This window comes from Apium graveolens, chromosome 2 (genome assembly GCF_009905375.1).
Source record: "Apium graveolens cultivar Ventura chromosome 2, ASM990537v1, whole genome shotgun sequence".
In the NCBI taxonomy this organism is placed as follows: Eukaryota; Viridiplantae; Streptophyta; class Magnoliopsida; order Apiales; family Apiaceae; genus Apium; species Apium graveolens.
This window is the reverse complement of record NC_133648.1, coordinates 205,422,332-205,443,354: the sequence shown is the minus strand read 5'-3', so window position 1 is coordinate 205,443,354 and position 21,023 is coordinate 205,422,332. Positions and strand designations below refer to the sequence as shown.

Here is a 21,023-nt window from a genome sequence, read left to right as displayed (position 1 = left end):
AGATATGTTATGTTTCAAGCTTCGTTTTGATATGTGGTTCTTTTGAATCCGATGTACGGTTTAGGAGAAACGACCATTTTAAGTAACGGCGTTTCGCGACCGAACCATTACCCCTCGCCTTACTTTGAAACCTTGGTTAAGGCCCTTAAATGACTAATTGGAGTATGAAACATTTATGTAAAGTGTATTAGGCAGTTGGTAAGGTGCTCGCGAAAGAATCGCCTTAAAACTCTTAATGGTTAATTTATTAAAAATGGTGGAGCCGAGGGTACACGAGCGACTTAAGTGAATCATTAAGCGCTAAAGCGAACGTTAGGGTTCAATTGGTTAAAGTCTAGTTTCTTAAGCGACCAGGGTTTAATTCTGACTTATATTGTTGTTCATAGGTTATCGGACCCACTCTAAGCTTAAGTCTATCCGGGAGCACTCAGGCAAGTTTTCTACCTCTTATATTGTTGTTGTGATGTAAATATATGTATATGCATTATCTTGTGATAAGTGCATGATTGTTATTAGCAAATCTTGCAATATATTGGAGCATGTGATACGGTATATATGTATGTCTATTTCGTAATCTTGATATCTAATTGTTGATTCAATTGCTTATAAGTTGCATAATACCTATGCTAGAGATAAGCAGTAGTTGCGTATACCCTTAGTATAGGGGACCCAAAGGTGAACATAATTCTAAACCGGGAGTCGATGTTCCCGAGTATTATATATATATATATATATATATATATATATATATTTATATTTATATAAATATAGATATAGTTTTCAAAACTATTAATCGAATAAGGTTTATTCGATAACTTTATTTGTATTAATGAATATTATCTTGAATATTCATTCGAGGACTCATGACTCCTTTTATTTTATTTAATGAATATTATTTTGAATATTCATTCGAGGACTTAAGACTCCGTTTATTTTATTTAATGAATATTATTTTGAATATTCATTTGAGGACTTATGACTCCGCTTATTTTATTAAATAATATTCTTTATTTTATTAAAGAATAATGTTTCGATAATCAAACTTATTTTCGATTATTCAAATAAAGATCGTGCTTTCGTATAAGTATATCTTTGGTTATTTATTATTCATTTCAAGTATGAGTTTTTTTTAAAACTTCTACTTCAATTATTTTTATAAAGATTATCCTTATGGGAATATTATTTAAATAATAATATTCAGATATTTTCTAATATATCGGGACTGATTTATTTCATTAAATCAGCATTACTCTAAACATTCTTAATAATGTTTTCGAGTCTTCAAAATGAATTTTAAAAGATTAGAGCGGATCCCAAAACTCATTTTTATATTTAAGATCTTCCTTTCGAAGGGGATTTAAATACTCGCTCAAAACCTGGGGGGATCCGGCTCAGTGGTGTATTTTATATTCGCAACGAGGTTGCTATTTTGAGAAAACATCTTGATTACTTGCCCATCGTTCGGGAAGTAAGTTCATCTATTTGAGTCGGCATAAGCAACATGGGCTCAGTGGGCGTCCATGAAAGTGTAAGTGGCTCAGTGGGAGTCCATCAAATGCGTAAGTGGCTAAGTGGTAGTCCAGCATAAGGTCCTATTGCGGCCAGGGTGATGACCAGTGGGGAATTCGTCCATCTACTAGTAGAAAAGGTTACTTATTGGTATATTTGCCTGATCAGCAAGATATCAGGTTTATGCCAAGGTTTTCTCCTTTCCAAATTCATTGGATATTGCAACTCTGTTTATAATTTTCATAACAGAGGTTTTCAAGGAGTGTATGAAATGTATATATATAGGTGTATATATATATTGGGACTTAATGAAGTATCTCGTAACTTCATTATTTATAATGATATTTCAAAGATTGAATCTATTCAAGTCTTTTCTTGTAGTCTCATCTATGTGATGAACTTTTGAAAGTGATTATACCTTGAACGGTGGTAGTTCAAGCAATATTCAGAAAAGATATAAGTATATTGGAGTATCTCGTAACTTCACCTTTTCAACTTATATCTGGTTAATGATTATCTTATGCATGACAAAGATTTTCATAAAAACGTTGAGACAAGGTTAGATATATGAGATCACCTTGCAACTATATTTTTATACAGTTATAAACTGGAACTCTGTGTTTATTATGCATGGAAGAGGACTTCCAAGACTTTGAAAAGTATATGTACATATATACTGAATATTTTGCGACTTGGTCGCGTTAAGAGATCAAACTTGGTTCATTTCTTTTTGACCAAGACTTTCATGAGTGCTATGAGTATGCTCATATATTGTAAATTATTATACATATTATTTTGGCGGGCTTGTTGCTCACCCTTGCTTTCTTCTTTCATCAAACAACAACAGATAGACAAGATGAACAGGATCAAGCTCCCGATTCGTGAGCGGTTAGGAAACGTTCCGCAGTTTCCTGTAGGCGTTGATGCCGTTGTAGCTGAGGTAGGAGCTACCAATAGGCTAGGTTTCAACTTTTGATGTACCAGACTTATGTATATTTATGAATTGTAATAATGGCAAGGAATATGTAAATTATTCAGAAACCTTTTTTAAGGTGAAATGGTTTATAATTGTGGAATAAAATGACTTGTGTTATTTTTGGTATTCATCTCTGAGACTATAACTTGTGGTGTGCGTGAGTATATTATGGGGTCACAGTATGCAGTAGTTGGTTGACTGTTAAGATTAAGTATTGATAAGGGAAATGGAACTCGTGACAACCTGGATCCCCGACCCCGGATTTGGGGGTGTTACAGAAATGGTATTAGAGCTAAGCGTTATAAACCTCAGAGATGATGTGACGTCAAGATAATAAGTTCACTAAGAAAATAAGAACTCTCGTCAAGTTCATAGTCGGACTACCTAACGTAGTACTGACAGTTAAAACCCTTATGGGAACCCTTATAAATATCGTGATAGAAGTGTAGTTCGTTATCGTATATGGTAGCGGGACTCCGAACCTTGAGGTTGAGAAGCGACAGCGCGATGATGTTTTATTACTAATTGGAGATCGGATTGTGGATCTGATAGAGCGTCCTAACGCAGGACCGGATGATGTTCATATTGAGGATTTAGCGGTTGAGAATGTTGTCCTAGAAGGGATTGTTGCTGACGAGGATCCCGTGGAGGATCCTAACAAGAATGAATAAAGGACCACTGTGGAATTGATAACCATGGTTAGAGCGACTACCAGAGGTAGGATTGGTCGGTCACTACCGGAGGTTCGTTCAAGTTTGTAAAGATAGTAGCCCCTTTAACGCGGCTTACTCATAAGACTGAGAAGTTCGAATAGACAGAGAAATGCGAGAACAGCTTTTAAGAACTGAAGCAAAGGTTGGTGACGGCCCCTATGTTGGCATTGCCGGATGGAAAAAGGAGATTTTGTGATTTGTAGTGACGCTTCGCATAAGGAATTAGGGTGCTTCTTATACAGCACAGCAAGGTAATCGCGTCCGCGTCAAGACAATTAAGGGAATATAAAATTTGATATCCCCACCTATGAGCTAGGGCTCATGGCAATAGTTTTGCCCTAAAGATTGAGGCACTACTTGTATGGAGAGAAGTGCAAGATTTACACAAGCCATAAGTGCTCTAGTGCATTTTCACGCAGAAAGATCTCAACATGCGCCAGAGGAGGTGGTTAGAGCTAATTAAGGATTACGATTATGAGGTTCTTTATCATCCAGGGAAAGCTAATATGGTGGCTAAGTCCTTAGTAGAAAGGAGAGACTCAAGATGATAATGTCTTTGGGAGAGTTGATAAGAGATTTCGAGAAAATGGAAATAGAAGTGAAGCTAACCGGAGCCGGTACCGAAAAGCTGTTTGAGATTGCAATACAGTCTGAATTATTGGAAAAGAACATATTGTGCCAGAAAAAGTGATGAATGAAGGCAGAGAGCCAACAAATAGATAAGAGATTTATACCGAGAAAGATGATAAGGGAATAATGAGGTATTCCTACAGAATTTGGGTTCCAAATGTTCAAGAACTTAAAGATGATATCTTAGATGAAAGCTAGTTTGAGGAATAAGATTTAGAGCAAACCATGAACGTGATAGTCAGGGAGGTCGACATCAAGATAGAAGGAACCCATAACATAATGAAGTGGAAAACAAGGATTTTTAACGTATAAGATAACCCCGATTATGGGAGAAGGTTGGAACATTTCATACTGAGAAAACAGAAGTTGAACAAGATAGGGAGAATCAGGATGGTACTCCTATTGGGCAATTCATGGACCTGCCTAAACAGAACTTAGACTATTATCCCCAACCACCACCCTGAGGAAACAATGCGGCGAGAAATTCTTTCAGGACCTTTAACTCGCTAAGCTCTTAGAGTTCCAAGGAACAAGCTGACCCAGTCGAGGAAAGCGCCTGGCTAAAGGAAATATAGGAATTATTTGAGATTCTAAATGATGGACGAATCACAAAAGACTGTTTTTGTCACTTACCCTCCTAAGAGAGGGGCCACCCGCTGGTGAAAGACCAAGAAAGGCACGGAGCCAGAGGTTAGAATAAACTGATTAAAGTTCAGTCAATTGTTTTTGGGAAAGTAATTCCCAAGGTTATGGAGATAGTGTAAAAGCTTTAGAGCTAGAACAAAGGCGGACGAGTATGATGAAATATGAAGCTAAGTTGTAAAAGTTGTCAAGATTCGTTCTGATGACAAGAATCCCAGAACGATGTGATGTTTGAAGTCAATGATTAGTGGGTTCATGAAATGATTGTAAGAGAAAGGAAAATAAAAAGAAACTGAAGTGGAAAGGAATATAAAGGCAATAGAGTTTGAGGAATGATAAGGGAGTTAGGTATGGGAAACCCTAAGAAACCCTTGCAATAAATATAGAGAAGTGTGTCATCATCAGCGTGATGGTGATTGATCATGAGATAAATTCAAGGTTTGAAGGCGTAAGCGATACGTATAGTTAATTCCCTTGAAGTTGACAGTATTCGATGAAAATTTGAGATAGATCGATTGATTAATAAGGAAACACGGATGGACTGAGGAGACAAGAAAGTAAGAAATTAGGAAAATTGGATGAAGGAAGTGACCTTCAAGAATGTGAAGTGTAAGACCGAGGGCATGATACCCAGAAAGGGAGACGCCAGGTATGAAAGATATCCCAACATTGAGATGACTGTTGAGATAAATAAAAGAGGTAAATGAGTAGTTAGAACTAAAAGGTTCACGTTGAACACGAACAATATCTTCTAGAACATCCCTATTATCATTACTGAATCAGGCAAGAAAAATAGATAACCGTCGTTATCTTTTGGAGGCCATATTGATTAACCTCATTTTGAATACATATGTTATTGTGAAATTGGTATAGACTATCGAGGTGGAAATGATTGAATAAGACACCCTTATCGGGGATACATGACTTGATTTATCTATGGAAGGATGCAAGTACCTTTTTAAAAAGGTGGAATTAAGGATGGAACCTCGATAACTTGAGATGAACCATAGAGGAATGCATAAAGGTTGGCATTTCACCCTTAATAGGGACATTATGAGTTTGGGAAATACGGAATGAAGGATTAAGGTAGCAACAACCTTTAAGGATCAGTGGAGAAATTTTTTAGAAGTATTAGACAATGATTCTGGTATTAGTAAATGGTATCTTGATATGCCATGTGCCTAGGGTGTACCTGATGAAGGATTTAAGGATAACCTTAGAGGTTTTACAAGGAAAAAGGTAATATTCAAAGTTCTCAAGAATAGAAATTTTTGATGAAGGAAATATGACGTAATTATAATAATGTCAGGCGGGGCACGTGTTGAACCAGAAGGAAGTATAGATCAACCCAATGAGGGTCGGGATTGGTGACAACGAGAAGTACTGAAGATAAGAGACGTCCAAAGTATGATCGAGAGTCAGTCGTGACAATGTTCACATTCAAAGGCCGAAGAAATAAATTACGGGAAAATTGTGATATATTTTTTTTCTCACCAAAGCTTAAGGAAGAGCATTTTCACACCAGCAGTGAATGGAAATGAGGTAAAAAAAAATTGAAGATCGTTCAAAGGATATTGATTGTAAGGAACTATTACTATCAGGAAAGGCCAATGAGGTGGCCGACACTCTAACTGTAAAAGAGACATTATAAGCGCTCGTGCCATAGGAATACAGTAATGATGGTTAAAGTCGTGAAGGTGGTATTATGGTGTGAAAGATTGACATTCCTTCCAATGATTGTGCGATACTCAACCGTAATAGTAGTTTGGTAAAGATTTAATTCATGTAATCGCCGTGAGCGGGCTATCTATCTTAGAAGGTCCTATCTTGAGAATAAGCCAGGACCATGTTTCAAAAAGGACTAAATGAACCTTTGAGTTAAGTCTTCTATTGAAGGCATATGATTAAGAATGGTATTAACCTGCTATCGTTGCTTTGATTGAAACTCTTCTGCAATTTTATCTGCTTCATGTCATGAATGTACGTCAGGATCAGGAGTATTCTTCATGAATCATGAATGGTGATTATGTTACCTCCTTAGAAGAATTTGATACCATAGGTATGGACTCTATATGGTTAGCTATTAAGATTTCGAGGAAAATGAATGACTATAGTAGGTCAGTGGTGGACTATGGTAATGCATCGACGATTCTTTGAATAATGAGCCGATTACAACCGTGAGAGTTGTATTGTAATGGATATTGAGATTGAGTACCACTAATCGAATAAGATTTATTCGATAACTTTATTTGTATTAATGAATATTATCTTGAATATTCATTCGAGGACTCATGACTCCTTTTATTTTATTTAATGGATATTATTTTGAATATTCATTTGAGGACTTAAGACTCCGTTTATTTATTTAATGAATATTATTTTGAATATTCATTTGAGGACTTATGACTCCGCTTATTTTATTAAATAATATTCTTTATTTTATTAAAGAATAATGTTTTGATAATCAAACTTATTTTCGATTATTCAAATAAAGATCGTGCTTTCGTATAAGTATATCTTTGGTTATTTATTATTCATTTCAAGTATGAGTTTTTTTTAAAACTTCTACTTCAATTATTTTTATAAAGATTATCCTTATGGGAATATTATTTAAATAATAATATTCAGATATTTTCTAATATATCGGGACTGATTTATTTTATTAAATCAGCATTACTCCAAACATTCTTAAAAATGTTTTCGAGTCTTCAAAATGATTTTTAAAAGATTAGAGCGGATCCCAAAACTCATTTTTATATTTAAGATCTTCCTTTCGAAGGGGATTTAAATACTCGCTCAAAACCTGGGGGGGATCTGGCTCAGTGGTGTATTTTACATTCGCAACGAGGTTGCTATTTTGAGAAAACATCTTGATTACTTGCCCATCGTTCGAGAAGTAAGTTCATCTATTTTAGTCGGCATAAGCAACATGGGCTCAGTGGGCGTCCATGAAAGTGTAAGTGGCTCAGTGGGAGTCCATCAAATGCGTAAGTGGCTGAGTGGCAGTCCAGCATAAGGTCCTATTGCGGCCAGGGTGATGACCAGTGGGGAATTCGTCCATCTACTAGTAGAAAAGGTTACTTATTGGTATCTTTGCCTGATCAGCAAGATATCAGGTTTATGCCAAGGTTTTCTCCTTTCCAAATTCATTGGATATTGCAACTCTGTTTATAATTTTCATAATAGAGGTTTTCAAGGAGTGTATGAAATGTATATATATAGGTGTATATATATATTGGGACTTAATGAAGTATCTCGTAACTTCATTATTTATAATGATATTTCAAAGATTGAATCTATTCAAGTCTTTTCTTGTAGTCTCATCTATGTGATGAACTTTTGAAACTGATTATACCTTGAACGGTGGTAGTTCAAGCAATATTCGGAAAAGATATAAGTATATTGGAGTATCTCGTAACTTCACCTTTTCAACTTATATCTGGTTAATGATTATCTTATGCATGACAAAGATTTTCACAAAAACGTTGAGACAAGGTTAGATATATGAGATCACTTTGCAACTATATTTTTATACAGTTATAAACTGGAACTCTGTGTTTATTATGCATGGAAGAGGACTTCCAAGATTTTGAAAAGTATATGTACATATATACTGAATATTTTGCGACTTGGTCGCGTTAAGAGATCAAACTTGGTTCATTTCTTTTTGACCAAGACTTTTATGAGTGCTATGAGTATGCTCATATATTGTAAATTATTATACATATTATTTTGGCGGGCTTGTTACCCTTGCTTTCTTCTTTCATCACACAACAACAGATAGACAAGATGAACAGGATCAAGCTCCCAATTCGTGAGCGGTTAGGAAACGTTCCGCAGTTTCCTGTAGGCGTTGATGCTGTTATAGCTGAGGTAGGAGCTACCAATAGGCTAGGTTTTCAACTTTTGATGTACCAGACTTATGTATATTTATGAATTGTAATAATGGCAAGGAATATGTAAATTATTCAGAAACCCTTTTTAAGGTGAAATGGTTTATAATTGTGGAATAAAATGACTTGTGTTATTTTTGGTATTCATCTCTGAGACTATAACTTGTGGTGTGTGTGAGTATATTGTGGGGTCACAGTACGTAGTAGTTGGTTGATTGTTAAGATTAAGTATTGATAAGGGAAATGGAACTCATGACAACCTGGATCCCCGACCCCGGATTTGGGGGTGTTACAACTATACCCCAGCCCAATAACCTAAATTTAACCCTATAAGAGCTAAAGTACACGTGCTTATCTTATGTGATCTTCCTATGACTCACTTATGACAGTCCTAAGCCTGTTTCAGTGACCATAACCTGTAGCTCTGATACCAACATGTGACGCCCTCCAAACCCGAGGTCTAGATTTGGGGGTCACTAGCCAATAAACCATAATAAAATAATCACATCGGAATAATATAATAAATATGACCCCTTGCATGCAACTGGATCGATCACAGGTTATAGTATGAAACAGACTCTAATACAAACCCACTGTTATTACAAACCATAAGACTAAGTAGTTTTTCAAATTTTATTACAAACATCTAGACTATTCAAGCGTCCCAAAACAGTCTACCTGGAAAACATACCAAACTATCTACAAGCACTCGACTTCTGATCAAACCTGGAACTTAAGCCTGCTCTGGTTTAGCTGAAAGATTAGAATAATAAACAAGTATGAGCGAAGAGATGCTCAGCAAGTGGTATAAAGTTTATAAGTGAACAACAATAACAATATCTGAGTAAAATTAAAAGCTGATATAAAATTTAAAGTTTAAGCGACATTTTATCAAAACACAATTATGCACTATGTTGTTCCTGATGATCAGTCATGAAACAACACCGGTATCCCGAAGCCATACCGTAAATATAAGTATCGATATCCTGTAGCCATATCGCACCTATTGGATATCCATAAAAAGGCATATACTCGCCTAGCAAGATATTACACTTTCGTATAATAGCTCACGTTGGACCGGTGCATCGGCCTCTTACGCTAACCAATAACCAATTCACAAAACAATTTTGATTAAAGGAGTCGTATCAATGACATCCTTATCCATTCAACTCCCCATGTCACATGGTCCGGAGTTATCTCAACAACTGATGGCGAAATAACTAGAACAATTAGTTATTCGCTAATCTCAACTCAAAGTTTCACTGTATAGAGTATATCTGGATAGTATAGTTATTCTCTATCTATCGAATCAAAAGATTGGTTCTAGCAGAATGATTGCTAGAATAAAAGAATTTCAATAAACATAGGAGTATCGGTATTCGATGCGCTATCAAAGTATTTATAAACAGCTCCCATATTTTGAGTATGTAAAATAATAAGCTATTTTGAACTTAGAATAGGGCAGAATACTTGCCTGGTATGCTCAATAACTTCTTACTCTGACTCTGGCTTATAACTGCTGGTTACTATCTCCGTCTAACACTTGACTGTACTCCTTTCTACTCGATTCTATAAACAAAAGGACTATCTTAATTGATAGAACCAAACTCAATCGACGTAACTATACGTCTTGACATATACCAGATCGTCTAAAACTAATCATGGCATTTAAAACTGTAACCAGATAGCACGCATATCATATAGCACGTAATCATTGTACTCATATAACATATAATCACATATTCCATATAACACATAGATTAGATAGTCAACAGGTAGGTTTTAGAACGTTCAGAACTGAAATTGGGTTAATAACGGTGTTTATCAATTAAATACCGACTCAGACCGATACACAAATCAAATGACATTGCAATATAAAAGAAATTAAGACTTGAAAGTATTTTTATTGAAAGCATAATATTTTTCTGAGTCTATACGCGTTCGTTTCGTATTAAACAGACAAACGGTTTATTTATTATGAATAAAATAAGAATTAAATATAATTAAATGAATTAATAATAATATTAATTGATTTTTAAATATCAAAATATAATTTTTAAAATCTTAAAAAATAAATTTTAGGAATTATTTGAATTAATTATAAATAATTTACATTTATTTAACTATTTATAAATAAAATTAATTGATTAAATGATTTTAATCAATTAATTAAATTCATAAATAATTAACTAAATGAATTATAAATAATTAAATCAAATTAGATTTTTGAAAATAATAAAAGAAAATAATTTTAGGAATTCAAAATAATTAAATAAATAATTTTTAGAATTTAAAATAATAAGCAAATGATTTTTGAAAATAACATAATTGATTTTTAGAAATTAGAAAAATGAATTTTGAAATAAATGAAAAAGGAAATTAGTGGAAATAGATTACAAAAATTGGAATTGGGCTCTCAGGAATCAAAACCGGGTCAAGGGGAGTGGGTATTCGGGTTTGGAAGAACCCTAACGGGTTCAGTTGAAGGTGGCCGGAAATTCCCGCCGGTTTCTGGGAATTCCCAGATTCCGGTCGACGGGGAAATTTCCGGCGAAATAATCCCAGTCCCAAAATAACTCATTTTGCATCGTTTCTTTGACACGAATCGATCCAAATTCACCCAGAAACCCCGTTTGCATCATAGCCATAACAATCAGTACGTAACCAACAAAAACCGATCAAAAGAGACGAAGAACTCCGGCAACTCGCCGGAATACTTCGATCAGCCATCAAACTCGATGCAAATCATCGATATAACCCTCAAATTAAAGCCCTTATCAATTTAAAACTATCATAATCATCACAATCATCAAGAACATCACGATTAAATCAAAAATTCGAATAAAAAAAATCTAAAAACTCAAAACTCGGATTAATCAATTTCGAACTAAAACAATTGAAATAAACACACAAATCGATTCTACTAATCATCCTAAAGATATTTGAAACAACAAAATCAACCAACAATCATTCTATTTCAAAAATGAATTCATGGGCAAGAACATTAAAATTGATTTTGTAAAATACCTAACCTTGATTCGTGATTTTGATACTAATCAAACGGGCTCGTTACGGGGATCAATTCGGTTACTAGAACTCTCAATTTGGTTTCCGGAATCAATCACAATCTTGAATTGAAGCTTTACTCATGAATCTCACCCCCAAAAACTTGTTCTTAGTTTTATGAATTTTCTGAAATTTTTATAAAAAATTGAATAAAACAAATAATTGGCTGGTATTTATATTTTTACAGAAATTATATCCCAAAATATATTAAGGGTGTTTTTATCTCCTAATTATAATAATTAGATCCAAAAATAATAATTAAGGGGAATAATTTTAAAAATGATAAAATATAAAATTAATGTCAAAATTCCCCAAAAATTATGAATAATTCAAAAATACGAAAACACGAAGTGTTTGAACTATAGATAATTTTATAAGAATAAAAACATGAATTTTATGGACTTTAACGTCCCGGTGGGGTCCCGGTCCGTTCGTTTTCGAGAACAAAAACGATACTTAATTTACAGAAAATTTCAAAAACACGTAAAATACAATCAAATGCACATACATCGAGATAAAATAGGTAGCTCGATAAAGACGTAATTAAATACGAGTCCAAATTACAGATCGATTCATATAATTACAGTTTAAACACTTATTAATCAGTCAAAAAATTTTCTGGTCCGCACGAGAACACAAATAACAGCTATAACATCTAATATCATGGCAATAATCACATTAAATTTATAAAACATATAATACTTATTCATTTAACATATAATATTCACATAATTTTCCCGGATATTACACATATATACCCATGTGTTTGCATAAATAGATGAAATATTAACTCTTCGCATGCTTAGTGTCGATTTCGTTATTCACCGGTCGTCTTAATTCGATTTGCATGCTTGAATCTGTATAGTCGTTATTTGTTTCACCGTTTATTTTCGATGTAGCGAATATTAGCCGGAATCGGCCCTATTTTCTGGTGACCGTCCACCTTCTTCCTTTTCCGTAACATGCTTACCTTAATTGATTGCTTATCATTTGAATATTTACACGAGTGTTTACCACTTATGTTGTAGATCGGTAGTCGTAAGTGGTTTCATCTTATCCTTCATAATATAGGTCGACGTCAAACCCACTTGTCTCTTGACTCCCCGGTTACTATCCGATTAGGGTTATTCCCTTTTTAGAGTTAGGCCTAGGTCTTTAATACCCCTTATTTTAGGTGTATTTATTTATCTTATAGATCCAAAAGACCCAATTGTCCATATCCCAGGTGTATGCTTATTTTTGGATCTTATCAAGCTTGATACTCATCTGTCCTATTTTCTCTATTGTACAGAAGCCCCCTCTTTGCATTTAAGAAATTTTAGAGTAGGTGACTTACTCTATCTTTTCTCTCGCAGATGTCTACCTCTGTGGCTTCTAGCAACTCTAAGGATCCCATCCTGGGTGGTGCTTTTTCCTCATCTGAAAACACCACTGTTGATGCCATTGTTCCGGTCAATCTATCTCAGGCTTCCATGTCTTCGACTTCCACTGTTGGTGGTCGAACCCGCTCAAAAGTGAAAGTGTTGGACCCTCTAAAATCTCAGATATCCCTGAAAACAGTCTCTTTCTCCAACGATATTAGACCTATTGATTTATCTTCATCTGACGATGAGGTGGATTCCTATAACCAAAATACCCCCGTGGGAAGGGCAGGGCTTTTCCCTGATGAGACCGAATCCTTGACCCTGATGAATCCTTTGAAAATAAACCTGTACCAGACACTGATGACCCTCATGAGGTTAACGCTGATTCCAGTATAGACCAAAACCATATGATTTCCTAAAGCCCTCCATGACCTTGTTGACTCTTGACAGCCTGTTAGACAAAATAGTCCCAGGATGTACGTTAGTGGTACCCCAACGCCATGAAAGGTGAAACCTAAAATAGTCTTGGGTTGTTTAATTTTTTTGAGATTAATGGGTTGATATTTTTGCCACCCTTATTAAATGGGTTGGGTCATTAAATAGGTGAAACCGGCCCAACCCAGCCCATGTGCAGCCCTAGTTGGTCATCATGTAATGTATGGTTGTCAAGGATTTGTTTCTTTTATGACATATGCATTTGTTTCTCACTAGCACCTCTGTCATACTCATCCCGAAAATTCTAAAGCCTGAAAACTAGAGCCAGTTTCGACCTATAAGTCTATGCAACTTCATTTATCTGGTGATTACAAATATTATGACAAATTGCTTGAAGCCCCTGAAGAACTAATTAATTTCCCCTCAACAAGTTGCTTTCATCTCCGGTCGTCTTATTCAAGATGTTTTTGTTATTGGTCATGAATGTTTTCTTTAGTTAGATCACAAAAAATAAAAAGATCAAAATCTTTTACGGCCCTCAAACTCGACCTTAACAAAGCCTTTGACAGGGTTGAGTGGGATTTTGTGGTTGTAGTGCTAAAAACCGGGTCTTTGTGATATTTGAGTGCATGGAATAAAAGAATGCATTTCTTAGTGTTCCCTTGAGTTTATTTTGAATGGTGATTTAGGTTGCTCTTTAAATCCTAAAAGGGGAATCCGCCAGGCTGATCCTATCTCGCCCTTTATATTTTAATTTGTGGCGGATATTCTCTCTCGATATATTAAAAATGCAGTTAAAGAGGGCTCTCTTGTTGCTTTAAAAATGGCACAACAATGTTCGATTGTTTCACACTTTTTCTTTGCGGATTACTCACTTATTTTTTTGGAAGCTACAACTGAAGCGACTCAAAAAGTACTACAAATTCTCAACTGCTACTGCAATGGTTCAGGTCAGCTATTTAATTTTCAGTAAGTCATCTCTCAAATTCAGTCCTAACACACTTTAGGATACAAAAGAAAGTATTACTAGTCTTTTTGGATTTCAAGAGATGACAGATTCTTCAACATTACTAGATGCTTTGGGCAGAAACAAAAATATGTCCGAAAGTCTTCATGCAAGGATGGAAATTTGAGTTAATATATCAATCCGGGCATGAAGTTGTTATCAAGGCTGTTGTATAGTCTATCCCATCTTATGCAATGCAATGTTTTGCACTACCTAAATCACTTGTCAATTCTATAATGTCAGATGCTAGAAAAAAATTCTGGGGAGGTGATGCGGAAACTTGTCACATTCACTAGAACAACTGGGAAGTCATCACAAAAACCAAAAAGTGAGGGTAGAATTGGTTTTAAGGACTTACATGCTTCGAACCTGGCTTTTCAAGCTAAGGAAAGGCTGGAGAATGTTATTGAATCTGCAGTCCTTTTGGGCCAGAATTATTCATGGCATTTATATTCTTGATGCATCTTTCTTGACAATGAAGAAAGGTCCTAAAGCTTCTTGGTATTGGAATTCTATGCTTAAAGGTGGTGGTGACAACTTGAAAATGGTGGGTTCAATAAGTGGCTTCCTAATGCTCCATATATTTTCATCAAAGAAGCAAGGTGTCACAGTCTTGGCCGATCCTTTCAATGAATATGCATCTTTATTCTGCTTCCATCTTCATCAACCTGCTGCTACTTCGGTTGCTCCACATCGGTGGTCTCTCCCCCACCTGCTAGTTTAACTTTGACGCTAGTTTCAAAAATGATTTTGCATCTGTTGGAGTTTTAGGCATAAATAATCTTGGAATCTTTGTTGATGAAAATGCAAAAATGATCTCAGCACCATTCTCCCCCCTTGAAGCACAAATTCTGGGAAACTTTCTTGTCACGATCAACAGACAGATATATATGTATAGTATAGCTGTTTGTGAATTATAAGAACAAGAACACATGTACTCAAAGATACGCACAAGTCTGCTATAACAACTTAGTTATTCAGAATGGAAACATACAAAGCTTTTTAACGAAAATACAAGAGCAATATGCACCTAAAAATTAGGAGCTAACAGATACTGACTTCTTGGCAAATCTCCACCACCTCACGATCCTAAAAACACTCCACTGATTATTTGACTGACTCAACAAACTTAAAATAAAACATTTATTTAGAATAAACTGGAAATAAACTAATAAAGTTTAAGATTAATCCAATAATCTCCCCCTTAATCTTAAACTCCATCATGCTAGCTCACGAACACCCAGAAGCTTCCTCGTCTTCTCAAACTTGGCCATGCACAGTGCTTTCGTCATGATATCAGCTCGTTGGAAATCACTTGTTATGTACTTAATCTCTATCTCCCCACGTTCGATACATTCCCTGATGAAGTGAAAGCGTACATCAATATGCTTGCTGCGACCATGGAACACCGGGTTCTTTGCAAGGTTGATGGCCGACTTGTTATCAACGTATCTGATCACTGGACTCACAGCTTCACCTGTTATTTGGCTTAGTACATTTCGCAGCCAAATACTTTGGCACGCAGCAGCAGTTGCAGCCATATATTCAGCCTCGCAGGAAGATAATGCTACACACTTCTGTTTCTGGGACATCCATGTAATAACACTGTCATTTAGATAAAACACAAGACCTCCAGTACTCCTTCATCATCATAGTCTCCAGCCAGATTACTATCAGAGTATCCACTTAGAATGTTGTCCCCACCATTCTTAGAGTACACAAGTCCATAGTCTAAAGTTCCTTTGACATATCGAAGAATTTTCTTCACAGCATTTACATGCATTTCAGTTGGAAGCTCCATATAACGACTCACAATGCCTACAGAATAAGCGACATCTGGCCTGGTATGAACCAGGTATCGAAGACACCCCACCAAGCTTCTGTACTGCGTTGCATCAACCAGCTTTCCCTGTTCATCTTTGGTTATCTTTTCTTTAGGATCCATCAGGAATTTTGACAAGTTGCAGCTTGCCATACCATCCTTTTCGAGCATTTTCTTGGCATAGCCAGTTTGTCTTAATTCGATGTAGCCCTCTCCTTGCTTTACTTCAATACCCAGATAGTAAGACAGCAAACCCATATCACTCATCTCGAAGTTGTGGTTCATCTGTTCTTTGAATTCCTCGATGAGTTTTATGTCCGTGCCCGTAATCAATAAGTCATCCACGTACACTCCAATAATTAAAACTCTATTTCCTTCTTTCTTTACATACACAGCATGTTCATATGCACAGCGTTTAAAACACAACTTCTCAAGACACCTGTTAAGTTTGGCGTACCAGGCGCGAGGAGCCTGCCTTAAACCATACAAAGCTTCAGTAAGCGATACACCAATCCCTCTTCTCCTTTCTTTGCATATCCTTCAGGTTGACAGACATAGACCTCCTCGCTAATTTCCACATTCAAGAATGTCGTTTTGACATCTAAGTGGTGCACTTGTCAACCCTTTTTCGCTGCCAATGCAAGTAACAGTCTAACTGTCTCTAAGCGAGTTACTAGTGCAAAGATTTCGTCGAAATCAACTCCTTTCTCCTGTACATATCCCTTTGCCACTAGTCGTGCCTTGTGCTTGATTATTTTCCCATCAGCATCTCTTTTTAGTTTGTAGATCCACTTCAAGCCAATCACCTTATGTCCTTCTGGTAATTTTGTTAACATCCAAGTTTCATTTTTTTAATAGACTCTATTTCTCTGTTCATCGCTATCTCCACTCTCGACTTCCCTTTGCTTGACTGTAGTTCTCAGGTTCTTCTATCCCCATGAGCATCAGTTCATCCTCCATATCAAGGGCCTCATATATATCACTGATTCTCCTGGTACGTCTCGGTTCACAGCTATCATCATAGTTTTCAGGATCCAACAACGGTGTTGGTGAGTCTGGTGGTGCATTCTGATCATCTCCCCCTGACTCCTGATCCTCTCCCCCACTTTGATTGTTCTCTCCGTTGTCTTCAGCCTGATTGTCACCTTCAGCTGAGTTCTCAACATCTGGAACTGAAAAATAGTTATGATCTTCGTCATTATTTACTTCAGAAAAATCCCATGACCAACCTTTCATTTCTTCAAACTCAATATCTCGACTTATGTGTATACGCCCCTCTGTTGGATCATAAAGCCTATATGCCTTGGTACCCTGTTCACTGCCCAGATTAATCACTTTTAAGCTACGATCATCTAGCTTCTTCGTGAAAACTTTTGGAACCTTCATATGTGCGATGCATCCAAAGACACGTACATGATCAATATTAGGTTTGCTTCCCTTCCAAACCTCATATGGAGTTTTAGTTGACAGAGCTCGAGTGGGCAAGCGATTTAGTAGATACACTGAATGTCGTACAGCTTCACCCCATAATTCCCGAGGAAATTTCTTGTCTTTCAGACAGCTCTGAGCCATTTCAACAATAGTTCGATTCCTTCGCTCCACGACACCGTTTTGTTGTGGAATATAAGGAGCTGTGTAATTCCTTTCAATACCGTTTTCCTCACAATATGATGTGAATTCTTTAGAATTGAACTCACCTCCCCTATCAGTCCTGAACACCTTTATCCTCTTTTCTGAACCATTTTCCACCAGTGCTCGAAACCGCTTGAACATACCAAATGCTTCATCTTTACTCTTGAGAAAATATATCCACATATATCTACTAAAGTCATCTACTAACAGAAGAAAGTATTTATTACCTCCCATAGTAGCTGGTTCGATCGGTCCACACAAATCACCATGTATCAATTCCAATGCCCTTGCAGCGGTGTAGATTGCCTTGGACGGAAAAGGTTTTCTCGTCTGTTTTGACATCAAGCAACCAGAGCAAACTTCCTTAACCTCTTGAATACTAGGAAACCCAAGTACCATGTTTTCTTTATGCATTAATGCCATAGACTTGAAATTAATGTGACCCAATCTTACATGCCACAACCGAGATAGTTCATCAGACTTTGACAATAGACAGTTATGCTCCACGGTTTCGAGTATGATTTTGTACAGCCTATTGAATGACCTTTTCACCTTCATCAGCAATTTACCTTACTTTTCATAGACCCACAAATGGTTGTTGTTCATCACTACCTTGTTTCCTTCTTCAGCCAGTTGTCCCAAGCTCAGTATGTTACTGTGTAGTGTTGGTATAAAATAAACATCGCGTATCATTCTCTCCTCCCCATTATTGCATTTTACGATCATTGAACCCCTTCCTTTTATCTCAACTGCAGAACCATCACCAAACTCGACACGACCCGTGACTGATTCATCCAATTCACAAAGCTTCGATTTTATTCCTGTCATATGGTTGCTTGCTCCATTATCTAAATACCAAACATTTGACTCAGTTTGATTTCCTTTATTGTTAGTGTTCAGTTTTGGACTTATGTTCCTTTCATTTAACAAAGCCATCTCAACCTCTGTTTTCACATGATTTTCCAGTAGGAGAGCTGGTTCATCCTCTTCAAACTTAGCTAGACGAGCCTCCTGATGTGCCTCCTTCGCCCGGCGTGGTCTCTTACACTCAGCTGCGAAGTGTCCCAGCAGCTGGCAATTAAAACATCGAACTTTGCTTTTGTCACGAACTCCTCTCCCTTTGTAATTTGAGCTGCCTTCATTGTTTCCTCCCTTCGTTCGTTTCAGCCACTCTTCCCTTGTCAACAATAATTATCCTTCTCCATTTTCTCTTTTGGACCACTCCTCCTCAGTGAGTAATAATTGTCCAGTTGACCCGTCACTCTGGCCCCTCATTCTTTCTTCGTGGGCTTTAAGCGATCCCACAGTTTCCTCCACCATCATTGTATCCAAATTCCCAAACTGTTCAATGGTCGATGCGATCTGCAAGAACTTTGAGGGAACTGCACGCAACAATTTCTTGACCACATACGCCTCCTTCATCTCTTCTCTAAGAGCCCTAATATTTATGACAATCTCATTCAGTTTCAACCAGAAATTATCTAATTGATCGCTTTCTTTCATAGCTAGTGATTCAAACTCCGCCTTCAGTGTTTGAACTTTTGCGCTCTTAACCTTCTCTGCACCTTGGTACATGGTTTTAATTGCCTCTCAGGCATCCTTGGCTTGTTTCTTCTCCGCGAGTGACAGCAAAATCTCTTCAGGTACACCCTGATAGATCATAGCCAGCACAATCTTATTCGTTCTGTCTTCAACGTTGGCTTTTGGATCACTTTGCTCCACGGCCTCCCACACTCCATGAGCTTGCATCATAACCTTCATCTTTAACGCCCAGGTGGTATAATTGGTTTTGGACAGAGTTGGATAAGTCATCCCCATCGATCCTCCTTTGCCTTTACTTGACTTCATCGTTGTTATCTTTGACATATACTGTTCTGCTCACCTTACGAACCTCGCTCTGATACCACTTCTTGTCACGATCAACAGACATATATATATGTATAGTATAGCTGTTTGTGAATTATAAGAACAAGAACACATGTACTCAGAGATACGCACAAGTCTGCTATAACAACTTAGTTATTCAGAATGGAAACATACAAAGCTTTTTAACGAAAATACAAGAGCAATATGCACCTAAAAATTAGGAGCTAATAGATACTGACTTCCTGGCAAATCTCCACCACCTCACGATCCTAAAAACACTCCACTGATTATTTGATTGACTCAACAAACTTAAAATATAACATTTATTTAGAATAAACTGGAAATAAACTAAAAAAGTTTAAGATTAATCCAAAAAACTTGTCGTCTTGCTTACCAATGTCAACTTTTCTGTGCTCAGACTGCACTACTGCCATTCCACTTGCAAGCACCGACATTAGATCATTTACTTCCATTCTGAACTTGACGTTTCATTTTATTCCTAGGCTTTTTAATGCTCCTGCTCACTGGTTACCTAAAATAATTTGTCACTCCCCGTTACGGGCTAACTGGGTTGCTTATCCGCCTTTATCCCCCCTTTTGAGTTCTGAGGTGTGATTATGAATGAACAAATTCAATTCTGATATTTGAATTCAGGAGTGAACAATTGTGAATGGTAAATAATCTTAAGTAATTGGTTAATGATCCCCCTCTTCCCTTCAAGGGTGATCTCTGTTGTTTTCCCCTTTCGGTTCTTGCAAATAAGGCTGCTACTTTCGCTGCATTGGCGTTGACCCCTGAGATCGATCTCTACAAATCTTGATTTCATTGCAAAGTTTTTATCTTTTTCGCATTAAGAAACAACCCTTTTGTTGAATTTTGTTAATTGGTCTGTTTTTATTTGAACAGAGAGATGGATGAACTTTGAAGACGGGGAGAAGACCAAAAAATAATGCAAACATTTGAGATTGAAACACGGCTCATGTGGATGCGGTGAATTGTTTGGTTAATATGTGTAGATAAGGAATACACACGTGTAATGGATCTAAAATTATAGGATCTTGCATCAGTAGTTGTCAATTGTCATCACAGTAGTTGTTACAACAGGATCCTCATCAAGTTTGGAACAAAAACGGTTATCTTCTCCCTTATACTGTTTCATTCGAAAGCAATTTTGGCAATAGAAAAATACATCTTGGCCAACTTTCTTTCGAGCAGTTACTTTTTATATCTACCGATCACATACATATATCATATATGTACTTATTCATTATTACCCATTTCAAAGTGGATTTTCAAATTTATTACCCGATTGATTGCAATTTGTGGACGACCAAACAACAAATAATTAGGTAAGTTATATGTGAATTATAGCATGGGCTAAATTTTGTTTCGACTCTTTTCAACTTAAGTAATCAGATTTTTTATTTGTTTCAAGTGAGTATTGATTATGCGTATATGTTATATTATTC

General features: G+C 36.4%; 1 protein-coding gene across 1 annotated transcript; it reads right to left on the bottom strand.

Annotated features, from left to right (window-relative positions):
• Positions 1 to 18,258: 18,258 nt before the first annotated feature.
• On the bottom strand, positions 18,259 to 19,263 carry LOC141696427 (uncharacterized). Its single transcript, XM_074500570.1, has 2 exons — positions 18,908 to 19,263; positions 18,259 to 18,865 (listed from the first exon to the last, which is right to left on the bottom strand). The coding sequence occupies exons 1-2, from the start codon at positions 19,261 to 19,263 to the stop codon at positions 18,259 to 18,261; spliced, it is 963 nt and encodes a 320-aa protein (XP_074356671.1).
• Between the last annotated feature and the right edge of the window lie 1,760 nt (positions 19,264 to 21,023).

Coding starts and splice junctions, on each gene's coding strand:
- LOC141696427 (XM_074500570.1), bottom strand. CDS start 19,263: ATGTACCAAGGTGCAGAGAAGGTTAAGAGCGCAAAAGTTCAAACACTG. Junction 18,866..18,907: donor TTACTCACTGAGGAGGAGTG/GTCCAAAAGAGA, acceptor ATTGTTGACAAG/GGAAGAGTGGCTGAAACGAA.